At 48.4% G+C, this 22,606-nt stretch overlaps 7 protein-coding genes across 7 annotated transcripts; 4 read left to right on the forward strand and 3 right to left on the reverse strand.

Moving 5' to 3' along the window:
• Nucleotides 1-213: 213 nt before the first annotated feature.
• On the reverse strand, nucleotides 214-1,056 carry J7337_011821 (uncharacterized protein; the record flags this gene model as incomplete). The annotated part of the gene is made up of 1 exon (XM_044829357.1): nucleotides 214-1,056. The coding sequence occupies one exon, from the start codon at nucleotides 1,054-1,056 to the stop codon at nucleotides 214-216; it is 843 nt and encodes a 280-aa protein (XP_044676032.1).
• Nucleotides 1,057-1,771: 715 nt separating this feature from the next.
• J7337_011822 (uncharacterized protein) lies at nucleotides 1,772-2,160 on the reverse strand (the record flags this gene model as incomplete). The annotated part of the gene is made up of 2 exons (XM_044829358.1): nucleotides 1,772-1,995; nucleotides 2,046-2,160. 2 exons carry the CDS (start codon nucleotides 2,158-2,160, stop codon nucleotides 1,772-1,774), a joined length of 339 nt encoding a protein of 112 aa, XP_044676033.1.
• Nucleotides 2,161-4,289: 2,129 nt separating this feature from the next.
• On the reverse strand, nucleotides 4,290-4,897 carry J7337_011823 (uncharacterized protein; the record flags this gene model as incomplete). The annotated part of the gene is made up of 2 exons (XM_044829359.1): nucleotides 4,290-4,583; nucleotides 4,637-4,897. 2 exons carry the CDS (start codon nucleotides 4,895-4,897, stop codon nucleotides 4,290-4,292), a joined length of 555 nt encoding a protein of 184 aa, XP_044676034.1.
• A 6,948-nt stretch (nucleotides 4,898-11,845) lies between these two features.
• J7337_011824 (uncharacterized protein) lies at nucleotides 11,846-12,959 on the forward strand (the record flags this gene model as incomplete). Its single annotated transcript, XM_044829360.1, has 2 exons — nucleotides 11,846-12,478; nucleotides 12,543-12,959. 2 exons carry the CDS (start codon nucleotides 11,846-11,848, stop codon nucleotides 12,957-12,959), a joined length of 1,050 nt encoding a protein of 349 aa, XP_044676035.1.
• A 1,687-nt stretch (nucleotides 12,960-14,646) lies between these two features.
• On the forward strand, nucleotides 14,647-16,050 carry J7337_011825 (uncharacterized protein; the record flags this gene model as incomplete). Its single annotated transcript, XM_044829361.1, has 3 exons — nucleotides 14,647-14,949; nucleotides 15,004-15,489; nucleotides 15,544-16,050. The coding sequence occupies 3 exons, from the start codon at nucleotides 14,647-14,649 to the stop codon at nucleotides 16,048-16,050; spliced, it is 1,296 nt and encodes a 431-aa protein (XP_044676036.1).
• A 561-nt stretch (nucleotides 16,051-16,611) lies between these two features.
• Nucleotides 16,612-17,633, forward strand: SSN8 (RNA polymerase II holoenzyme cyclin-like subunit; the record flags this gene model as incomplete). Its single annotated transcript, XM_044829362.1, has 2 exons — nucleotides 16,612-16,771; nucleotides 16,834-17,633. 2 exons carry the CDS (start codon nucleotides 16,612-16,614, stop codon nucleotides 17,631-17,633), a joined length of 960 nt encoding a protein of 319 aa, XP_044676037.1.
• A 1,089-nt stretch (nucleotides 17,634-18,722) lies between these two features.
• On the forward strand, nucleotides 18,723-21,167 carry J7337_011827 (uncharacterized protein; the record flags this gene model as incomplete). Its single annotated transcript, XM_044829363.1, has 6 exons — nucleotides 18,723-18,885; nucleotides 18,943-19,023; nucleotides 19,131-19,338; nucleotides 19,610-20,328; nucleotides 20,400-20,565; nucleotides 20,615-21,167. The coding sequence occupies 6 exons, from the start codon at nucleotides 18,723-18,725 to the stop codon at nucleotides 21,165-21,167; spliced, it is 1,890 nt and encodes a 629-aa protein (XP_044676038.1).
• Nucleotides 21,168-22,606: the final 1,439 nt, after the last annotated feature.

The following is a 22,606-nucleotide window of genomic DNA, read 5'->3' on the forward strand; positions in this document are numbered from 1 at the left end:
GAAGGGTCGGCTTTTGTCACCAGCTATTTCATTTATCGTATATAAATTTGTACATAGGTCAGATGCCGTCAAGGCGTATATACCATTTGGGAGAAGTTAAGCCTCTCTCTATTTCTTTCGAAACGCCCGTCTCTTGACTCCATGCTCCTTGCTCCGTGTTTTACATTGTACAATTCCGCCCGATTTGTTGATTTCTTGTATCACTTCCCATTATCATACAACGCCGTTCATGGTGTTAATAGCCCACTGATAGCTTCCCAGGAAAATCGCGCCTCCAATAGAAATCCATGTAACTCGTGGTGCTACACCAGAAAAGAAAGCTCTGCTGCCCTCCTCGCGCAATATCCGGCCAAATATTTCCGATACTGAAACACTCTCCTTCGATAACATGACTCTCGTCTTGAGTACATCGAGCGGCGTCGTCAGTGCCGCAGATAATCCACCAGCCATGCTTCCATAGAGAGCACTCTCGGCACCAGTGACCTCACGACCACCGCGGCGACGTCGTCCCCAGGACTTCATGGCCTCCCATAGCGGGAATTGAATCACAGTAAATGGCACCTCGCGGAAAACGGTGATTCCCCAACCGCGATAGAGCTCTCTCCACATTGGAACAAACCCATGGCTCGAATACCGTGACAGAATGGCCCGCAGAGCAGCAGCCGAAGAACCACCATGATGACCCGCCTGCGCACGCTGCTTAACAACCTCGGTTGGCACACGAACAGCGCAAGCTGCCACCTCTCCGGCGCTAGCAGCTGCCATATGTGTAAGGGGAGCCTTCCATCCTGGCGCAGAAGTATTATCCTTATCAGCCAGGAAGCCCTTTACGCCCTCGTATGTGCAGAAGAAGAACGCAGCCCCCGGAGCAGATCCGACAAGGGCAGAACCGATACCGCGATAAATACCGCTGAAACCGCCGGAGGGGAAGAAACCGGCCGAGGACTGAAGACGGGTCTTGAGAGTGTCGAGAGGGAAGAGAGAGAGATCGACGGTTGTACCAGCGAGGGCACCAGCGAGGAGGGCAGATTGGAAGGTCGGAGGATTTGTGGACATGATTTTGAAGGTGGGTGGGAGTCCTTTGTGTATAGCTTGGTAGAGGAAGCGTCCTAGGGAGAATCAATGGGCTGGACGAGGCCCGAGGAGGAAAAGAGAGATATTAGAAGCTTCGGAGGTTTGGACCGACCGAGACCGGCGAAATAATAAAACGGAGGAGCTTGAACTTTGGGGCTTATCGATAAGAGGACCTTTAGAGGAGCATGGAGCTTACCCTGTAACGTAGCACTTGATAATTTATAAACACTTCGAAGGAGATGTCCGCCTTTCAAAAGGAAGCAAATACACAAGAATTAGTCAATTGGGAGCTGGTTATTGCAGTTGATTTATTTATGTGTCTGTTTGAATGCTATTTTAATCGTGGAGGTGAGCACGATAGTTATGTTACCAACTCGAGTTATACAACGTCACCGCAAGACATGCAAGCTTCGGTCGCCGACAGGAATACACAATGTCCGAGTTGGGTAAACACCTTCACATGTAAAAGTAACGAGATTCTAAGCTAAACCAATAACTCGCCAGCAGAGGTTGATTGGATCATGTTTGTAAAAGAGGAGGTTGGGACAAATACACATGAACAGAACAGAACAGAACTCAAAAGGCATCATCATGGATAGTTTTCATTAATAACTATTTTGCAGAGACATTCCAGTCTCATCTGGCAATACCATAACTCCCAAACCAATTGATCAAATCGCCAATTCATAACAGTTCTTTACATGTTATCCCGTGTGCTGGTACCAGCCTTGTGAGTCTCCTCGGCAGCCTTCTTGGTTCGCTCTTGGAGGTTCTTGATGTCCTTGGCAGGATCAGTGTCCGATCTGTCCGCCTTGACGGCCTCCTCGCTGTCTGAGGCGAGCTCTGGCTTCCAGTGGCCGCTGCCCTCCTTCTGCTTCCTGAGGGAGTCTTGCTTGTGCTTGTCGTAGTCGACGTCGGTTTCTGGGGCGTGTTAGACGCGTTCAATTGGATCGTGGGAGACTCAAACTTACGAGTGGATGATTCCTTGAGACCTAGACGTGTCGATGTAGTAAAGAGACCTCGTCCGAGGATGATCTTGCTGGTGTGCGCAGTGCGCAGGGCCATCATGGATCGAGCTGACATCATCTTGTTGATATGAGGTTTATGTGATGATTCTTGGGGAAGAAATGGAGAGACAGCCGTGAAGGATTCGATATAGAGATGAAAGAGGAAGAGAAAAGAGAGAAACGGCTGCAGGGGAGGAGACGACGGGAGTTCACGAGCGTACCTTACCTTAATATGTACTGTTCTTGTCGGGTAAGGTTGTTGACCATTTGCGGGAAAGTGACGTCACGAGCATCATCACTTTCTTGAAGAATCTCCCCTTCTCCTTCCTTTACTCCTTGAAAGGAAGACGGCAATGCGTTCATTCCCCACTCAAACCCATGCTACCCCGATTTAGGTACCTGCCTACCTACCTACCTTATGTAATGGAGCTGGTTCTAATTTTCTCTTCCTTTACCGAGGATCCAGTGCAAATGCCATGGATGGTTTCCATGGAGGGCCTAATTGCGTGGCTGTGGTTGATAATGAGACGCTGCATGGGCTAAGGTGGCTAAGGCAGCTGCTATCACCGCAGAGTTTATTAGGATGTGGGGTTATTGAGGCGACAGCTACTGCAGCTACAGCTACAGCTACAGCTATAACTACAACTATCAATTGTGAGCTGAATTTGACATCTGAGAAGCATTGCAAACAGAATTAATGGAACAGCATAAATCAGAAATGCATATCGAGAAATTGATGCTCCCTTCAAGCCTCTGCAATTGGCAAATCAATGTTCACCCACCAAGTTAGTGGCAACCACGCGTCAACAAATCGCTCATGTCGTAGCTACACCATCATTTCTCGTCAGACATCACACGACTGACTCATCGTCACACCTGAGATATCTCACTCTAAGCCATTCTGGTGTCACAGTCACATATGGGGCCTACAAGTATTTAAACATTCGTATATTCTCGTCTCGCAGCGCTGAAGCCGCGTTGTCGCAACCAGACAGCGCCAATACCCAGTTAACAATAGCCACACATGCAGTCTACCGCTGCATTGCAAAACCACCAGGCTCGAGGGCCTCCCAAATCCCAAAACAAATCTCTTTGAATCTGATCATGACATGTATCCCAGGCCCCCTGAACACTCCAGATGCTTGCCGAGGCGAGACAAAATATTGTAAAAGAAGCCCCCGTCCAACCAGGACTCGGGCAAACCAAACAACGCTCCAAAGTATAAAGCTACTCCGGTCCCAAAAACACTAGGCAGACCAGCACCGGCTATGGCACTCAGGCCTAAACCATGAACAAGAAAACAAAAAGAGGACAAATATATAGGCCGTCCCAAGATGATACAAAGAAAAGAATGGGCAAGGGTGAACCTTTTCGTTCCCGTTCATTGCAGCAGCGGGACTACACCAAAAATTCGACCAACTCCCCGTAATTTCCCAGATTTCCGTCCCGTAATGGGATATCAGTTGTCGCAAAAACACCGTTCGTCTCGATCCTGACCACCGCCCAAAGATATTTCCAAGATGCGACCGATCAAATAACACCGATAAAGACCCCGCTTGCGAAAAGCACTCCCTTCTATGTTGTTCTTTTTCTCTTGTTGACTTCATAACCCATGACCGCGATGAGAGAAGACATTTTGGTATGAATGGAAAGGCCAACCCATGCCTTCCATATAAAATGAAAACAGTTGATGCCGAGAAAGTCCGATTATTGTGCCGCCCAACACCTATGCAATGTCGTCTTAAAATGCAGAAAACGCCCGTTCGTGTCTTGTAGCCCCATCTTGCGAGGCGGACACCCAACCCTAGGTATTTGATTTGTTGCAAAAATTAACAAAGTAACCAAGCCGAAAATGGTATCGTTCTTTATCATGCCGTGCCAGTATTATCCTCATAAACTTGTCGGTGAAACAAGAGGTATGTCGATTAGGGGATGTTTATACAGGGGGATAGTAAAAGTGAATGGTTGTCGAAATTGTTGTCGCCAACAGTGAGGTCAATCGCCTCAAGCGATTGGCCTCAAAAGCTTAAGAGGAAACCAGCCCAGATGATAAGATGATGCCAAGATCAAGTCTCGATAGGTCAATATGCCCGCCAAGATGAACAGCTGCCAAGAACGAACGGTAGCAATTACAGTTCAAGGTGCATCGCCGGTGGTACGACACACTGATCGACCCATGCGAGTGCATGGGTAGCGACCTGGTGCGGTTTACCACCGACGCATCGACTGTTGCATCCTGCCAGGCGACACTGACTGAGGAGGGCTCGACATGGTAATGCCAGTAGCGGGGTTAATGATTGGAATGGCATTACGACCACGGGTGGCGGAGGGCTGATGAAGCTTCATGCTGGGCTGTTGCTGGTAGGCAGGAGGAATAAAGGCGGGAGATGTTGAGTTGAGAGAGAAGCCAGGAGCAACGGTGTTGGGGTGTTGCGTAGGAGAAGAGTCGGGAGAGTTGCTGGCTAATGAAGAACGCTCAGATGCGCTTGAGATGGAGACCAACTGCGAACAGGTCAGATTGATGCGCCGACATACACAGCGACAGGTTAACTCACGTCAGTCTCGGTCAACAGACCAGGACAGAACTCCATATCATCTTCAAGGTCAAAGGATCGACTGGTCTCGAACTTGGTTCGGAAGGCTGTGAGCGAAGCAGTCTCGTTAAGTTCCTTCATGCTGCGGACACCGCGGAACTGGCGTTGAGCTTGTTGGGACACAGAAAGACGGGGAGCTCTGCGATTTCGGCCACCATGGTGGTTGTGCGACACGGGGGCGGGGTGCGCTGGGTGGGCGTTGTAATGGTAGTATGCAGACATGATGTGAGTCGCGGTTGTGCGTGCGTGCCGGAGTTGGTGCGGGATTAATTGGAGCGAGTAAACACAAACAAGAAATTGAACGTGTTGAGAGTCGTCGATTTAGGTAGTCGTGGTAGACAGGATCCAAAAAGTCGAGGGATGGTTGCTGGAGAAGTGTAGTAACGGTTTAGTTGTAGGGGAGAGTAGAGTGAGGTTGTTGGTTGATGTAGATTTTTGGGTGACGGATGAAGAAGAGTTGAATTGTGGGAGAATGGATGGCGAAGCGAGGCGAGGTACGAGGGGAGGGGCGGAATGGGAGTGGGAAGGTGACGGGCTTTGATAAGTAAAATAAATGGAAAATAGAAAGTGGACAGGCAGATGCAGGACGCAGGATACCTTACACCGGGGACGGCGGGCGATGTGAGTCTGTTGGTTGGGGACACTGTGAGCACTGTGAGCCTGCTAGTATCCACAGTGCCCATATTTTACTCCACATGAAGCGCCTGCCGAACCAGGAGATGGGGATGGGACCCGATTCTGGCAAATCACGCCTTGCAGACCGTGGCCAGGAAGTCTTTGCCACTTTGTTATGATTGGCGTAGTGGAAGGATAGCGTGTGCCACAGTGTAATCTTGGTGGCATGCTGCTAGGCCATCCCTGTCTATCCGGGTAGGGATGTTTGAGGACGGCACAGTTTTCCAAAGAGAGACATACACAGTACGACCAGCGTGTTCCAAGAGCTAGACAGCACACCAATCTGCTAAGGGGCTGAGTTCAAACTACTTGTCCTGTTCTAGGTTCACCTGCACACCTGGCGGTATCCGAAACTCAGCGCCTACCCAGCCTGGGTGGAGGCTATCCCATCCACACGCAACCCAAGCCCAGTGTCAAGTCAGTCGGCCCTCTCGGGGTTCCCCATTCCAGCCTTTGTCAAGTGACTTTTCGCTCTCTCAGCTTTGTCCCTGCTGGACCTGGCGCTGGTTCCAAACTTGGATCGTGAGAGAGGCCCTGGAGCCCTGCTAGTTTAGCGTCTGTTCGTTCTTCTTCCTTTCTTTCTTTCTTTCTTTCTGTCTGTCAGGTTCAGGCTTGGGGACCAGGGGTGCGCATTGCTCATCAGGTGAGTGACGAAGTGACGGAGTCTCTCTACCCACTGCACACACATTACTTTATCGCACAGTGAGGAGCTCAGAGGGACGCAGACGCACGCGGTCTCAGTCTCGGTCTCAGGCACCATCTTGACCGCGTCCTCTCCCACTCTGCCACTGCAATTCCCCTGTGCTAGCGCAGGAAACCCCCTTTCTGTCTGTCCCCTTCAGGGCTCTCGCAGCCGTAATTAGGCGCTATGCCCTGCTGCAGCATGCTAATATTATCAATTGATTGGATTGCGCGCCAGTTTGTTTGTTGACATGCTGAAATTGTTATTATCCACCGCTTTCGTGATGATGAAATGAAGGAAGGAAAGGGAATTGCGTTTCTCGTCTGCGACGCTGGATGCCCCGCAGCCCTTTCATTACCACGGCGTACATATCTGATCTGGTGCATTGGGGCGGTCGAGGCATTGTATCATCGGATACTGGATTTCTGTTTGTCTAACGAACGGGCATATACGTCCCCCTGGACCAGGTGAAGTGAGGTGCAGTCAAGTTCAAGTGCGTGCAGTGCCGAAGAGGCCCCAGTCACCAAACGGGCAGTCAAGTCGACCATGACCATTGCGGGACGGGAAGGGAAGAGCAGGGTAGGGCTTCGAGGCTGATGAGTGAACGACTGAGCGAACGTTCGGGGGACAGCGATGAACTCTGATGGGTTGACCAGCTTGGTTCAGGTGGGTTGGCGGGATGGCGGTGATGGACGGTACCTTGCGAGGCAGTGAGCACTAGGCTCAAAGTTCTATCATGGCACTGTGCATGACCGTGTATGGAGCCATTACTGACCACCAGCGCAGAACGAGGGAGGGTTGGCGAGGCCTATGACTGGGCGGCCTCGAGACCCTTCCATGACCCTGTTCCCAATGGTTCTGGACATGGATACGTTGGAAACGTGGCGGGCTGGCCTGCATCTTCACTGAACAAAGAGTTTTTGCACTGTGCCATTCTGTCATGGCCCCTCCCGTCTGCAGATCGCACGTATCCCTTTCTCGTCTGTTGTTTTGTTGTTGTGTGTTGCGTCCCGGACAGCCGCCGAATGAGAAGCTGTTGATAATCGACACTGTTTCCTCAATGGTCGAACCACTATCAAAACAGTCTCAAGGGTTATGTGCTAAGTATCGCCACGAGAGGCAAAATGAATGAGAACAAGGTCACCACCCATTGTCTCTGGCTTCTGGAAGGCCTCTGACGTGTGTGACGCTGATCTGGATTATTCTCGACTTTAGGGTAGACACAACAGAGCCCAGACCCAGACCATCGTCAACACCAACCTCGTGTGAAATGAGAGGTTGACAAGTCCAGTTGTGGTAACCTTCAAAACAATGTGGCGTTTGTGCTTGAGCTTGAAAGGTAAACTCACCCACACACAACACAACACAACCCCGGCCCCAAACCCCAACCCACCCACGACTTTTGTCTGCGCCTACGGAGTAGTCTAGTGCACTGTATGTACGGTTAACTCGCCCTGTCCGAAGACTGTACTTAGCCAGACACTCCACGCAACCCTCACGCAGGAACTCTTTGTCGGCCACTGCGGTTGCAGCACCTTTGCGGGCGTCTAAATTCAGACGTAGACAACAAAGACCGTTGATAACTGTGGGTATATTGTTAACGGCGATTCTGTGCATCGTGTGTTATAGAATCTGAACCGGTAGACACAGCATTCTGGTTGACAAGATCGTCGTGAAGCGTGAGCATTGAGATGGCGGCAAAACATACAACCCAGTAGGGTTGGTCAATTCGACGTTTGGTTATGCATATTGCCTATCGTTTCATCATTTCTAGAGGTCGTCTTGCCGCCAGCCTCATCTTATCTTACCAGACGGGTTCTCATCCTATTCCGTATATGCAGAGAGACCCTCGATCCTACAGACAGTACGGAGTATGCAGCACACCATTTCATTGCCGATGGAAGGTTGCTGGATGAAAGATTGACTATCTTTGGCCCTTGATAAGTAATAACTGCCACTGCCACTGTCACTAACTCTTGCGCAATCCAACCTCTCGATCTCGGTTAGATCGTCGTTGGACTTTGATCAAAGCTGGCACCCTGCCGCTACGACCGTGCCATGCCCTTCCGCACCGTCCATGTGTTTCATCAGGCTCTTCTGAGAATCCCTCCAGGGCTCTCTTCTCTTGTGTCATTTGCCAGGCCGCCATGCGGGGGAATGGGCTGGTCTATTTCGAGCAGGCTGTGAAGGCCTGCTAGCCTGCTAGCGGAAGTCTAAACCTGTTCTTGATCGTCTTCCTCATTATCGGTTGGAGGGAGCGAGAGGGATGTGATGTGATGTGATGCTTGGTCTCTAGGCTTCGCCTACGCCGATCGCTTCAACGGACGTACATACAGTACGTGGGTGGGTGGCCCCTTCATCGAATTCCTGTTCCTGGAGAAAGGGTCCAAGTCCCATTCCGAAAAGAATTCGAGGCACTCAACAGAATGCGTGATGCTTTGCGGCTTCGAGCTCCTAGCGCAAAGTCTACGGTAATTCTAGACGAGTCACAACAAACGGAGCAGTAAACAACCGTAAAGTTAAAATTGACAGTCCAAACTCTTTGTGGGCGGGGGAGATTGGCTGAATAGGTAGCGTACCCTGAAGGGTCCTGAAGACAGAAGACGATGTCGCATCTGTGCCCTGGCGGAATCCTTGCACAGTATGAATCCATCCATACGCAGATTATCGGCATTCATCAGAGTCACCTTTCACTGAATCAAGTGAATCAATAGATTCAGAGAGAATAATAGACATTACGACGTAAAGGGAAAAGTCAACAAATGCTACATTTCTCAAGAGCATTGTTAGAAGCCTCTTGTCTCTCCCTAACTACGGATACCTAGCTCTCCTCTCCGTCTGCCCACCCACATTGACGCAATCAGCCATCCGTTTAAGTTATCCCTAGTCGCACGACCCATTCCTCGGGCTAACAATCTCAACAATCGATAATTGCCCGCATGCATCTAATCATTCCATTTAATTGATGGTCAACATGTCTGTCTGTCTATCACGGGTTGTCAACCCCTTCGATATCATGAGACAAGGCGATTATCTGATGCATACGACGTGCCATATGCTATCCTATAGCCCATTCCCATCGCCACACCGCTAGTCCTGACAGACGATGAATGGCCTGTTTCTATCTCGTCGGCTAAGGCGCTTTTCTTCGGCGGGTGACTTGATGTCTCACTTTGCGGAGAAACAAAGGAACTCTCTTCTCTGAGCGTCCAAGCTCTCAGCCCAGACCGCGCCACCCCTTGCTTCAGATGCGAGTCACCCCGCGCGCCACACTTTGCGGAGAAACGGCGACGTCAGCCCCGGCCGAAATCTTCAGCTCTGATTCGTCCTTTGCTTCAACCACAAAAATTGACATTCCCAACCACGATATATAAACCCTGGGCATTTTAAAACAGAGCCGACATGCTTTTCATTCCAATTACGAAGTTGAATATGTACTATTACTCATACTAAAGTCCAAACTGGTGTAATTGGGTAACGTAGCCTGCGGGCTCTTCGTGGGGTCTCAGATCCGGGCTCCAATCCAGGAATTGGGATACACACATCTAACTAGACAGATATTTTTTTCTGGCTATATTTGCGCCTGGTAACGAGGGATATGGATGATCGCTAGAAACCAAGAAATCCCTGAAGCATAAGGCAGGAACCTGATTGGATCCCGCATTCTCCTCCAGGTATGGTCGTAAGTGCTTGGGGTCTTCACTCGGACGGTAGATGACGATAGGATGTTATTTTATGACCAAGACTGAAGCCTGTTGAGCGAATGAACCGCAGGAGAGATCTGGTTATCGTCGTCATAACATCGTACCATAAGAAGCAACCACTAATCAACGTTTACACAATTCTATTTGAACTTTATCTTGGGTTCCAAGACTACGAGATATAGAACCTAAAGGAAGAGACTGGCTTCGTTGAGATACTGTGAATACCGGCTTTTAGATTATGAGAATGTATCCTGTGAGCCACGATGAGCCTCTACCTCGAGCTTAAAGTAAGCTCCACAGTAGAGACCGAAGCCATCATGACATGCACCCTAGGTTCTCAATATTTATCTTCGACAAGACTTTTATTGACATCATTAACGGTCCACAATATATCAGCCAAATCAATTCCTGCCTCGCCATAACCTTGAATGCAGAAAATGAATCACTGGAGAGATTTCCATAGAAGATCAAGGGCATGTATATTCAGACCCCTCAGCCACAGCACGCATCTCTGACAGGTAGCGTAGCTTGAACTGTATGGACGACTGCCACCTATACGGTAAAGCTTTAGGCTGCGAACACGCAAAGTTCATGATATTACTGCAGTTCCTTCATGGCTTAGTTATTCAGAGACGGCCTATATACCTGTAGTGTTAGTTACAAGTACTAGTTCTATAGACCCCAGGCATCTACGGTTAGCTCCTATAGTACGACTTAGAATGCCCACCTATCTAAAGAAATCAGCCCCTATCATCAATAGTCTACAACAAGACACGTGGATATAAACGTTTCTATTGAAGACAACCCAGGATATGCAGAACTGTAGGCATAGGAAGTAGTCCTTATTATACGAACTCATACCTTGAGTCCCAAGTGAACATCACAATGCCTTGCACCCTATTTGGCATCAGAACAATGAGATGGTTTTGTAGTTGGTATTGAATATTGACAGTAAACGAGAGCACTTAATACTCAACAAAGACTTGAACTTGAGTCTACTAGCGAGGCCTCTTTCATTGCACCTGTCCTTGAATTATGGTTCTGGTTTTTGCCACGTGCCATACGAAGGCAACATGGTAATGTATTGCAATTCTAGCATTGTCATGGTTTCAACTCTCACTAGAAACAGAGAATGGAATACGTTACCATAGTAGCTCTTAATAAGCCCTGGATATCATACTCTGGACTGATAATAAGTGAATATATCTACAGAAAGCAGAAAGAATATAGAGACAGCATGTATTTATGATTGTTTTAAGGTGAAGAGACAATCTCTTATGCATATAATCAAGCACTACATAGCCAGCCCCAGGTGAGCAGAGTATAAGGATCTGGAAAAAGCAATGGAATTAACGATTAAACAGACGCATAGTCTTCTAGAGGTGGACTAAATTTAATTGTGTGTCATGCTTGATTCGTTTCAAAAGTTCGTCATTAATGGCTCTTGCTATGAGTCAGATATGAGAATACGATCCGTCATTATGTACAGTTTGGAATCATTTCTATGGCCCCACGCACCTTGTTTCCGCAAGTTCACATTGAACGGTCTCGGATCGTGGGAATGAAAATTTCAAAGAAGCAGGACTTATAGTTGTCCTTCCGATCGCGGTTCAAGAATCAAGATCATCACTTTCGCCTATATGCAGACACCTTAAATGACTCTGGAGTTCTATAGGGATGACGGATTAGACCAGCTGTTATCAATTTAAGAACGTATACATCGTGGAAGAGCAATTCTGGTGCGCTCTTTGATATATTTGTTCTATATGGCAATGAAGACATGTATTGATTCTGATTCTGCTGACAGGTCTTTGATCGTAACGAGACAGAAACTCATCGATTGTCGCTGCATGATGTTGGGTTATACTCTGATACAGACTTTTTCTCAATAATAACTTAAACAGCTAGAATAACCACTACCATAGATTCGATGACAGATACTGCATGGGACCTAATCCATATGAGTCTCGCTCCGAGGCTCGGGCCTAAGACACGGGAGCAGGGCGGGTTTAATTGTCCGGACTTCCCGCCTCCACCACAAGTCGTACTTTTCTCTTGCCCAATGCATCGACCTACCGAGTTACACAATCTGATTCATGTCACATTAAAATGGATGTGATAAATCTTGGACAGAGCCCTTCACTGGGATACATTCTGCTCATTGTCACTTCGGCCATATTGCCTATTCTTCTGCTCTTCATTCTCACCCGCAGACCTGTTGGCGGATCTGCATCCCAATCATTGCCTTTGCCAGCTGATGATGAAATTGTTCGCCTTCGAGTGTACCCGGTCAAATCATGCCGCGGTTTTGATGTCGAGTCAGCGCAGCTTTTACGGACCGGTCTAGACTTGGACCGTAATTGGATGTTTGTGACGGCCGATAAGCACGAATTCATCACCATCAGGGCAAATTCAAACATGACTCTTATCATAACAGCTTGGGACGCCGATACCGACACACTCACAATTTCTCTTAATGAACACAAGATTGAGATTCCCGCTCACCCTACGACTCAATGGCTTGAGAACAACACTGAGCTCAAGAAGGCGACTATCTGGGGCGAGCAAACCGACGCATGGGAATACGCCGAGAGCCTAACCAAGCCCATCTCGGATTTCCTAAATATGGATGCTCGCTTAATGTACAAGGGCCCTACACCGCGAGTTCTACGTGGAAGTGGCGCTCCTCACCGTCTTGGTCGTACGGAGGCTACCAAGTTTGCCGATATGATGCCTGTGCTGGTAAGTTACGTAAACTGAAACCTGACATATGACTCAGGCGTTGTACTGATGCCAAACTTGACAGGTTGCCTCTATGGCGAGCATGAATGAATTAAACGAGCGTCTCACTCAAGCTGGCGAGGATAGGATTGAGATTGATCGGTTCCGCCCCAATGTCATTATCCGAGGAAGCGTACCCTGGGTTGAGGATGGATGGAAAACTCTCCAAATTGGTGAGGGCGAGCACTCTCTTGACCTTGATGTTGTGTGCCGATGCCTACGATGCCAGGTACCCAATGTTCACCCGATTACTGCTGCTAAACACCCGCGTCAGCCTTGGAACCAGCTGATGAAGTATCGACGAATCGACCCTGGACTCAAGTTCAAGCCGAGCTTTGGCATGCTTTGTGCACCAAGTGATGAGGGACACATCGAGGTTGGCATGAAATTCCAGGTCACGGCTATGACGAATGATCACTTTTTCATTAGCCCAATGAAGTAAAATGAGTTGTTGGAAAGTGTTTGGGAGAGTTGCGTGGCTTCTGTGGTAGAGTAACATGTACAAACTGCTAAGGATAGCGAAAAAGAAAACGATAACAAGACTGCCTTATGTTCAGGTAATGGTTCACATGTATTGTACGCTGTTCAAATTCTGGGCACTTGAATAGGCACACTAGCTGACTGTACTGTGTTCTTCTCTTTTGAGTGGCAGTGCTGGATCAGCCCAGCCAGGATAAGATCGAAAGCTTTCACAAGAGTCAGATCAGATTCTAGGGTTGAGCCTGTCATAACTACCTAGTTCGAGCATGCCTGGACCCAATACGTAAGTTTATAAGAGGCTGATTCGAGAATCTGGGATAAATTTCTGCAGGGAAGACGATCGCGTGCCTTGATTTCAGCCCTGCCCTTCACCCTCCCTTTTCACACTTTGGCTTGCCTGGTAGTTCATTTTAACTCGAAAAGCCTAAACCATTAACTGGACTAATGGACTTTGATAGAGGCCTCCTGACTTTAAGGATGGTTCCATTTCCTGGATGTTTGTTCACAAATCAAGTGTATGGTTGTTGGGCAATCACAACCTTCACCCACTTGACATATTAGCCGGAACACACCATCAACCATACACAGCCTTGCGAAGACACTAGTGCTATGCCTTGCTGATGTCAAGTTAAGTAGCTAATGGATGAGATTTGTTGCTGTACGAAGAATTTCAAATATGATTGCGTGGTTGCACCAGTCTCTTAGATCCGGCCAACTTACCAGGCGTAAAAGGGACACTCATATTCTAGTGTGATAGCAAGTCAAGTCAATGAGATAAGAAGATTATTATCGTGAAACTAGGCACAGAGACTGCTTAGACATGGCAGGTAGTATCAACATTTGTTGAAGGATAGAATGATTCCACCTAGACTTGGACCCAGTCATGAGACGCTTTATTCACAACAGCATTCGTTTTGCTTTCTTTGACGCAGTTACACAGCTTCTCGTGTAGATAGAGCAAGCAAGACCTCAGAACATACAGAAAAAAACGCCACATCTGGTTGGTCTTTTGGCCTTGCCGCATGACGCCAGAATGTGGACAACGCTGGGTGGAGTGATATGTCCTCATGCTCGTGGGGAACGCAAACACCCTCATTGAGCTACAAGAATGATCCTTTTAGATCGGTTGACGCTATGATTCAAGCGCATATTTGCCAAGTTATATTATCCAAAGTGTCGGGAATCACGGCTCGGGGAGTTCTAATTCCGTGTTAGTCGTTGTTGATACGAACAAAGAGTGGAAAAACTGTGGCTTGGTCATGGAGGCAATGAAACATGTCCAAAACAGTCCCTACCTACCTTATTCACAAGCCTGGTGACCTAGGTAGCTCACTGTTCCACTGCTAGTCACAAGGCTGTAACATTTGTGATTTCGTGTAACTGGGCAGGCTGATTCACTGACTGATTGGTGTGGCAATAACTTACCCATTGTGCTAGGCGCTTCGCGGGGCTTTTTAAGCGGCACGTTGGCCCAGCTTACCTTACTTTACTGAGCCCAAGAGATCCAATGCACAGCCCACCAGCTTTCAAAGCTTCCTCCCAATCAATCAATCAGACATTACAACTCTTAAATCTCTCAACCTTCCCATCAGCTTTCACCACTATCGCGCATCGAAGCAGGAGTTTACCCGTCAGCCAAACTATTCACCATGTTGGGGGAAGATCTCGTCATTTATTATAATGACTCCATCGACTCAGATAACCTGGCCGCGGCTATGGCCTTGTACAGGGCCACACACTGGATGCCGACCGTCCACGTGCTTTGGATTCTAGAGCCCCGTCAAGTTTGTTTTGGACTATCCATGACTATGGATCAGATCACCAGATGCAAGGAATTGATAAAACTGCATTTTCCATCCGTCGAGAACCCTTTCAAGACCCTTTTGAACGGTGGTATCAAACAGCAGGATATTGATGATATCAAAGATCTGACCAAAGATGATCGCAAGACTGTAAGCTTCCTCCTCAGAATCTGATGCTCTAGGCAAATCTGACCACGATGATAGCTCGAGATGGCAGTGAAGCCCAAGTATGGCTCAATCGACGACGCTACCTTGCATGGACGACTTAGTGCACTGGACCTGGCAACTTGTCTTTCCGAGTGGTCTAACGCTAACCCCGTCGAAGTTCTTGTGGACTACGAGACTCTGAAACATATCGAGAACCCAGTGAATCTCCACATGCATCACCATGAAGAACTTGTCAACCGGACTGAAGCTGAGCTGAAGGACTACTACGACATCCTGAAGAAAGTGTTGAATCCGGACCGTCGAACCGATGACCTGAGAGGTTGGTATCACGAGTGTATCAGGAACCTCGATCGTCGTGTTACGCTCTCACGCATTTCTGTAGGAGGACTCGACTTGGACAACGTTTTGAATCGGATCAAGAACGCGGGAAGCGTCCATTTCTTTGGGGGTTCTTCGTTGAGAATCCTACAACAGTTCCTCGATAGAGGTGTAGCCAACAAGATCAAGTGCCACTTGCAAGTGGTAAGTCTGATCCATGACCCATGTTACTCATTGACAGGATACTTATGGTGATAGGGTTCCTGCGATATGTCAGCCAATCTCTTCTCCAACCAGTTCAACATCGCCCTCAACCAACAAGCAGCTAAGGTCGTTCTCGGCCGATCTGCAGAATTTGCGGAGTTCACCGTCGTGCCTTCACATACGGCGCAGAGCATTAAATACTCAGCCCTCGCTCTAAAGAAATATGGAGGCCACTGTATTGAGAAGCGAATTCTGGGCTTCAACTGCCACGAGGATCCCATCAAGATCGTCACAAATCAAGTTTCACTTGAGCAAAACTACCCTGATAAAACCTACTCCATGCCAGACTTGACCTCGTTTTTGTGTGCACTGGTTCCAGACAAGACGGGCTCCAAGCTAGGGTATATCGAGGTCGACGAACAGGAGGGCGGTACACTTCTTTTCAAAAAGTCTGACAAGGGCATCCGTATGCTTGATCTGGATGGTGTTCAGGAGTTCCATGAGAAAAAGATGAAGGATATTTTCGACTTATTATCAAGTCGCACAGTGATGATGCTGTGACGGAGACAACTTTAGATACCCAAAGGCGAGTTGGAAGTCAGATAGTACTTTTAATAGCTTCTCGATGCACAGGAGCATAATATCAATTAATAGAGAGAAATATTAGACATCTTGACAAGTCCGAGAGCATGATGAGTGAAGTTATCCAAGTTACCCTGGCTACAATGGACTGCCACTATGACTTGACTTGTTTAGACTCTGACGATAGTGAAAGTAACAGTATAAATAGGACACGTGCAGACACCATCCGGAAATGCCAAAATCCACCTAGATCTCATACTCAAGACCAATTTCCATCCAAGTCAATAAATTACCAGTTGAAGAACAGGCACTTCAAGAGCAAATTCTATTGGGTACCTCAGTATCCGTAGGTAGGTCGTTTATTAGTATCGCCAATCAGCCACAAAGTCGGGGCCCTTCCGTGTGGCGCCCTTGCCAGCCTTGCGGCCCCCTCTCCAAGTAGACTATTTCAACGAAACCTCAACAGCTTCGGCTGTCAAATCTGCCTCTTGAAAGTCTACGCTTCCTGCGGAATTGGTAACCAACGGTCTATCCGAAGATATGTCAGCCAATTATTGGCACTCGACACAATGTCGCTTCTGGAGCTTCACCAAGGAGCAGCTCGTGACAATGCGACAGAAGCTTGAAGAGGACAATGCCGAATTGGTGCGAATGTTTCCGCTTCCGCAGCAACGGCATTTGTACATATACTTTAATCAACGTACGTGGACACCTCTACACCACGAGAGAACTGACTGAATGGCTGACCCAAGGGACGCGTAGAACTGATACGGCTGGCGAAACGATTAACGATCCGACAACAATCCATGGCCACGGCGCAGGTCTACATGAAGCGATTCTACTCCAAAGTCGAGATTCGTCGAACGAACCCATACCTCGTCATAGCGACCGCTATATACTTAGCCTGCAAAATAGAAGAGTCTCCTCAACACATTCGACTCATCGTGACAGAGGCGCGACAGATGTGGGGAGATCTCGTGGCCATCGACACGTCCAAGCTGGGCGAGTGTGAGTTCTTCATGATAAGCGAGATGCGATCACAGTTGATTGTATTCCAACCGTATCGAACGATCACAGCATTGCGAAATGAACTATCGTTGGTGGACGACGAAGTGCAACTGGCTCGCTCGGTCATCAACGATCACTTCATGACAGACCTTCCGCTCCTATACCCTCCACATATTATCGCCATGGTTGCCATCCTACTGGCCTTGGTGTTGAGGCCTAACAACTCAGGTCCTGGCCAGAGCACTTCAGGAGCAGCCGCCGCAGCAGGACTGGCAGCCGCTCAACAGGCGCTGATGCGAGCACAGGGCCAACAAGCACAAGGCGGAATGCCCGAGCCCGCTGCTGCAGAACCTAAGGAGAAGCGGCAACAAGATCGGGTGTCGCGGGTGCAAAAGTTTGCGAAATGGCTGGTTGACAGCAACGTGGAGATTGCATCTATGGTGGATGCTACTCAGGAGATAATATCATTCTATGAGTGCTATGAACATTACAACGACAAGCTCACTCGCGAACAGATCAACAGGTTTGTTAAGGCAAGAGGCTTAGATAAGTGATCAAGTTATGAGAAACGAGACATGAAGCATGGTATATTTGGTTTAAGCATTGAGGAGCATTGACCGGGAGTTTCAGGCGTTATTGTTTATTGTTATTAGATATTCATACATTTTGGTATTGTATGAAGCTTCCAGGTTGGCTGGCTGTCTGTATAGTACTAGAACTTTAACTTCAACTCCTATCGTAGGTATGAACCTGATAGTTTGACGATATCGAAGATGCGTACAGGGATTCAAATAAGGGGAAATGAACTGTGAAGCATCAGGTATTCTATCATATTCTACGTAGCATCTCAGATATGCAGGTGTCCATGTATTCCAGTCATTTGTCGGACCGCATGCCCGGAACTGTCTTTGGGAGCCCACCCATGATGAGATAAGAAACTTGTGAACTTCAGATAAGAATTTTTGTAGGGCACTCAGATACTAGACTGAACTATTAATCCACTGAATGAACATGTCTTTCACTTGGCTAACTAGTCCGTAGATCATGTGAATATTTGCAACATGAAAAGGCTTCTCTCGAGATGAGGAGCCAGGAGTTTATGCCGAGACAGAGCGAGGATGTTGGCTGCTAAAGACCGTAAAAGAATAGCTCAGCGGGTCCTTCCGGGGCACTAAGCATAATACAGTGCTTCTGATTGATCGCCAGGCTTCGAAGCAGTGCCCAACAGCGGGCAGGACGGCTGTTGATAGCCACCCCGGGCCATGACGGACGGGGCTAAGCTCCACTGTAGCATTTTGTATTTGGTACACCTAGGCACTGGATTTTTGAGCAAGCCCAGGCCAGAGCAGCAAAACGTTAACCCGGTTTTGGGGGTTTCATTCAGCTACCAACGAATGTCACAGCTCGTCAATTGGTATTGGCACTTCAACACCATCTTTTCCTTTCCGACCCGAATCCTTCCTGCGACAGTTTAGCCATGAACTTCCGGTAACCCGACTACCTCCCTCGAAGTCGTCGTACCTCGATCTTATCTCCACAGCGACGCTCTCCTGCAGCGCAGGGCTTTTTGCGCCTGTTGCGCCCGACGTCCCTGAAATCTTGCCGGAACGAGATATGCCACCATTGCAGTTACAACTGTCGTCATGAGCGTGACAAACATTGTGGAGGAAATCGAAGAGGGGCTCCGGGAACCCCAGAACTCTCGCGATGCTCGTGTTGAGAAGCTCTGGGCGAGCCTCGAGCCTGATCACACTGGTGAACTGGACCTAAAGGGTCTGCGGAAGGGGCTTCGAAGGATTGACCATCGTAAGCGAGAGCCCGCGCTGGCTCAAGCTTGGTAGAGATACTAATGAGCAACTACAGCAATGAAGAATGCCGACGACATGCTGAAACGTATAATGGAAGAGGTGGATCAGAACGGCGATGGCAAGATACAATACAACGGTACGCAAATCTGCCTCTGACTTTGGAGCTCCAACTCTTCCAGATATTGCCTCGGTACCTACGGCCACGATGTTGAAAGCTTACTTTTGGCTGTTCGCACCCTTTAGAGTTCCGCAAATTTGTCGAAAATGCCGAGCGCCAGCTCTTTGCCCTATTTCGATCAATTGATAAGGATGGGAATGGAAAACTGGACAAACTTGAGCTTCAAACAGCTTTCAAGAATGCCGGACTCACACTATCGAACCGCCGCCTTACCGAGTTCTTTGATGATATGGACCTCAACAATGACGGTTATGTCACATTTGACGAATGGCGGTCAGTACTTTATTTTCAATTCTATCTGGGTGCTCCTTTTGTTGTATTTTTCTATTGAGAACTTCACTGGCTGTCAGTCGCATCCCATCAGATGCTCAGAGCTCATGACTGACCCTCAGTCATTTTGGCGGGGATAGCCCTCATAACGTCATGTGCCAAGCCCAACCGCTACCATCGGCGATACATCTGCCACCGGTTTCTCATAGTCGAGATGTTGCTTGAGACGTCTCCTTGTCGATCATGGACTTTGCAGCTGATCATGAACTCTCAGAAACTTCCTACTATTTATGCCGCCCCACGACCACGACTCCCAACTTCACGCCGTACTTGACTTTTACTACTCGGTGGTCAGCGTGACTCCAGAAGGAGACACACTTGTGAGCGAGGAAACATTAGAGGGTCTAGGTACGGACGGCTTCCGCTCTCTTTTCATCACCCTTTTCGGCTCTCTTCTACGAGTCGCTTTCCCCTACGATTTCCCAAGACCTGTACCTCCACCCGGCCGGACATCGACTTCCGTCAGTCAGCCCAACACCTCAAATCCGGATGAGTCCCCGAACGAGACCGAGAACATGGCTACCGCGGCCGCAGTCTCATATCCCGACTACGATGATGCAGCTACCGAAATATCGCAGGAAATCGCCGAAACGCTTACACAACACGTCGACGATGGCACCCATGGACCTGGACATGAACACACCACTGGAGCTTCAACAGCAGTGCACAAGAAGTTTAGACTAACACAATTTGTACCCGATCCAGGCTACTTTCTAGCAGGTGCCATCGCCGGTGGAGTGTCGCGTACGGCTACTGCGCCTCTCGATCGGCTGAAGGTCTATCTGCTTGTGAATACGTCCAGTCGTTCCGAGACCGCGGGTGCAGCACTTCGACAAGGCCGTCCTCTCGCTGCTCTCAAAAACGCAGCAAAACCGTTCGGCGATGCTTTTCGAGATCTTGTTCGGTCAGGGGGTGTTCGAAGTCTTTTTGCTGGTAAGTCTGCATCTCAAGGAACCAGGGTTCACATTGACCCTGGATGTGACGGAACATGCTAACAAGACTAGGAAACGGCCTCAATGTCATCAAAATCATGCCTGAGACGGCCATTAAATTTGGCTCATATGAAGCCGCAAAACGCGCACTTGCCAACTTTGAGGGCCATGGTGATCCCAAGCATCTCAGTTCGTGGTCAAAATTCGCCTCAGGTGGCTTTGCTGGCATGATAGCACAGTAAGTCTGACAGAAATCTTGACAGGTTTTAGAAACTGATAATTGGCAGGGCTTCGGTTTACCCCCTCGATACCCTCAAGTTCCGCCTACAATGTGAGACTGTCAAGGACGGTCTTCAAGGCGCGGCTTTGGTTCGCCAGACCGCTGTGAAAATGTATGCAGATGGTGGTGTGCGTGCCTGCTATCGAGGATTGACCATGGGACTTGTGGGAATGTTCCCCTACAGTGCTATTGACATGGGCACTTTTGAACTACTAAAAAAGTCTTACAAGTCGTACTATGCCCGGAAGAACAACGTCCATGAGGACGATGTAAAACCCGGAAATATTGCCACAGGGATCATCGGCGCCACGTCTGGAGCCTTTGGAGCCAGCGTTGTCTATCCCCTGAACGTGGTGCGAACACGACTTCAAACCCAGGGCACAGCCATGCATCCCGCAACATACACTGGCATTTGGGACGTAACGAAGAAAACGATTCAACGAGAAGGATATCGGGGCTTATATAAGGGCCTCACACCAAACCTTCTGAAGGTTGCTCCCGCCTTGAGTATCACTTGGGTGATGTACGAGAATTCAAAGAGAATTCTTGGATTGAGCTAGAAGTCCTAACTAGCTATGAGATAAAAGGGCCAAACACAAGAAACTAAGAGGATCCTCCCCTGTTTCACAATCAACATTTACTATACACACGCCCGCACGCAAATTTCACATCAACATTCTGGAAAGCGAGGATCTAGCGATTGGATGGCATTGCGTTACGACGGGGGAATATTCTGGCGTTGAAGGGATTGATATATCAGAAGAAAGTAGCCAGCAGCCATTGTCAGAAGACGAGGTGATGATACGGCTGGCACTGCATATTTCTCATTTTTTGGAGGTGCTGGGAGTCAGTGGTTAGAACTGGGTTGACATTTCCTTGTTCAAGATAGAAGTGGTTACAGGAAGATGAGGTCTCGTGATGAATCCATCAGTTTCCTTGACTAGGTTTGAAACGATAATGAAAGTTACTCTGACTCGCCATCTATGAAATTGTTGAATTGCGAAAGGCGCCGGGTTAGCTGTGGGAGGCCATGGAAAAGACATGGAGCCGGAGCCGGAGATGTGGGGCCGGTTCCGGCCGAATGGTACAGACAGGAGGGGCCGTCCTGAGGATTCGTTGGACTGCAATAACAGCCATAAGAAGGTAATAATTATGAAGGCATGGAGGAAGTCTGTAGAGGAAGCTCACTGCCGGAGTGAATGTGTCCTGGGCTTAAGCATGAAAGGGGGTCCAGGGAGCTGCTCATCAAGGTCATCACGGCTTTGACAGTTTACAAAAGAAGCTTATTACCGCACTGCAGATCCGAGCTCGGCTTGGGTAGCTTGGCCAAGAAGTACTCGCTATCAATCAGCCCTATCACGTATGCTTGCTGCTTATTGTCGATCAGCAAACGTCATTTCGAGATTTCGACTCGTTATTTTATCTTCCACAGTCACAGGTTGTCGTCAGCCGCATGTCAAGAACTCGCGGCTTTTGCTGCAGGGCTTACGCAATATTGCAAACTACGACTTGAGCTTACACAGGAATGGCAGTTGGCAAGGGTCGAAAGAGGACTGCGGGGTTGTGAAGGTTGGGGGAACTTTTGTAAAGTGATAGAGGATCCCTTGCTCTGGTGGGAGACGGAAGATAAGACGAGAGAACGGAAGACTTTTTCAAGAGAAGGTGGTGAATCAGAAGAGGAAGAAATAATTTCAAAGAAAAGAAATACCAGAGGTAGAGATGGTATAATTCATAATATTGAAAATACCGTGTAGCCAAGTAAGGAAGCATGGCATACCATCATCCATAGCTTATGAGTTGGAAAATACGATAAACGGATAACTTGGTCGGACTTTTTGCAGTATTACGCCGCTTCATATGCACGTTCAACGCTCGCCCCCAAAAGAGCAATAGCGTGATCGGCCAACGTCGTTGCATACATACCTTATGTACACACGATCAGAAGCATCGCAACCAAGCAACGTAACCGAGCATGGATATCCAGTCTAGAACCATGACC

This window comes from Fusarium musae, chromosome 9 (genome assembly GCF_019915245.1).
Source record: "Fusarium musae strain F31 chromosome 9, whole genome shotgun sequence".
NCBI classification, from domain to species: Eukaryota; Fungi; Ascomycota; class Sordariomycetes; order Hypocreales; family Nectriaceae; genus Fusarium; species Fusarium musae.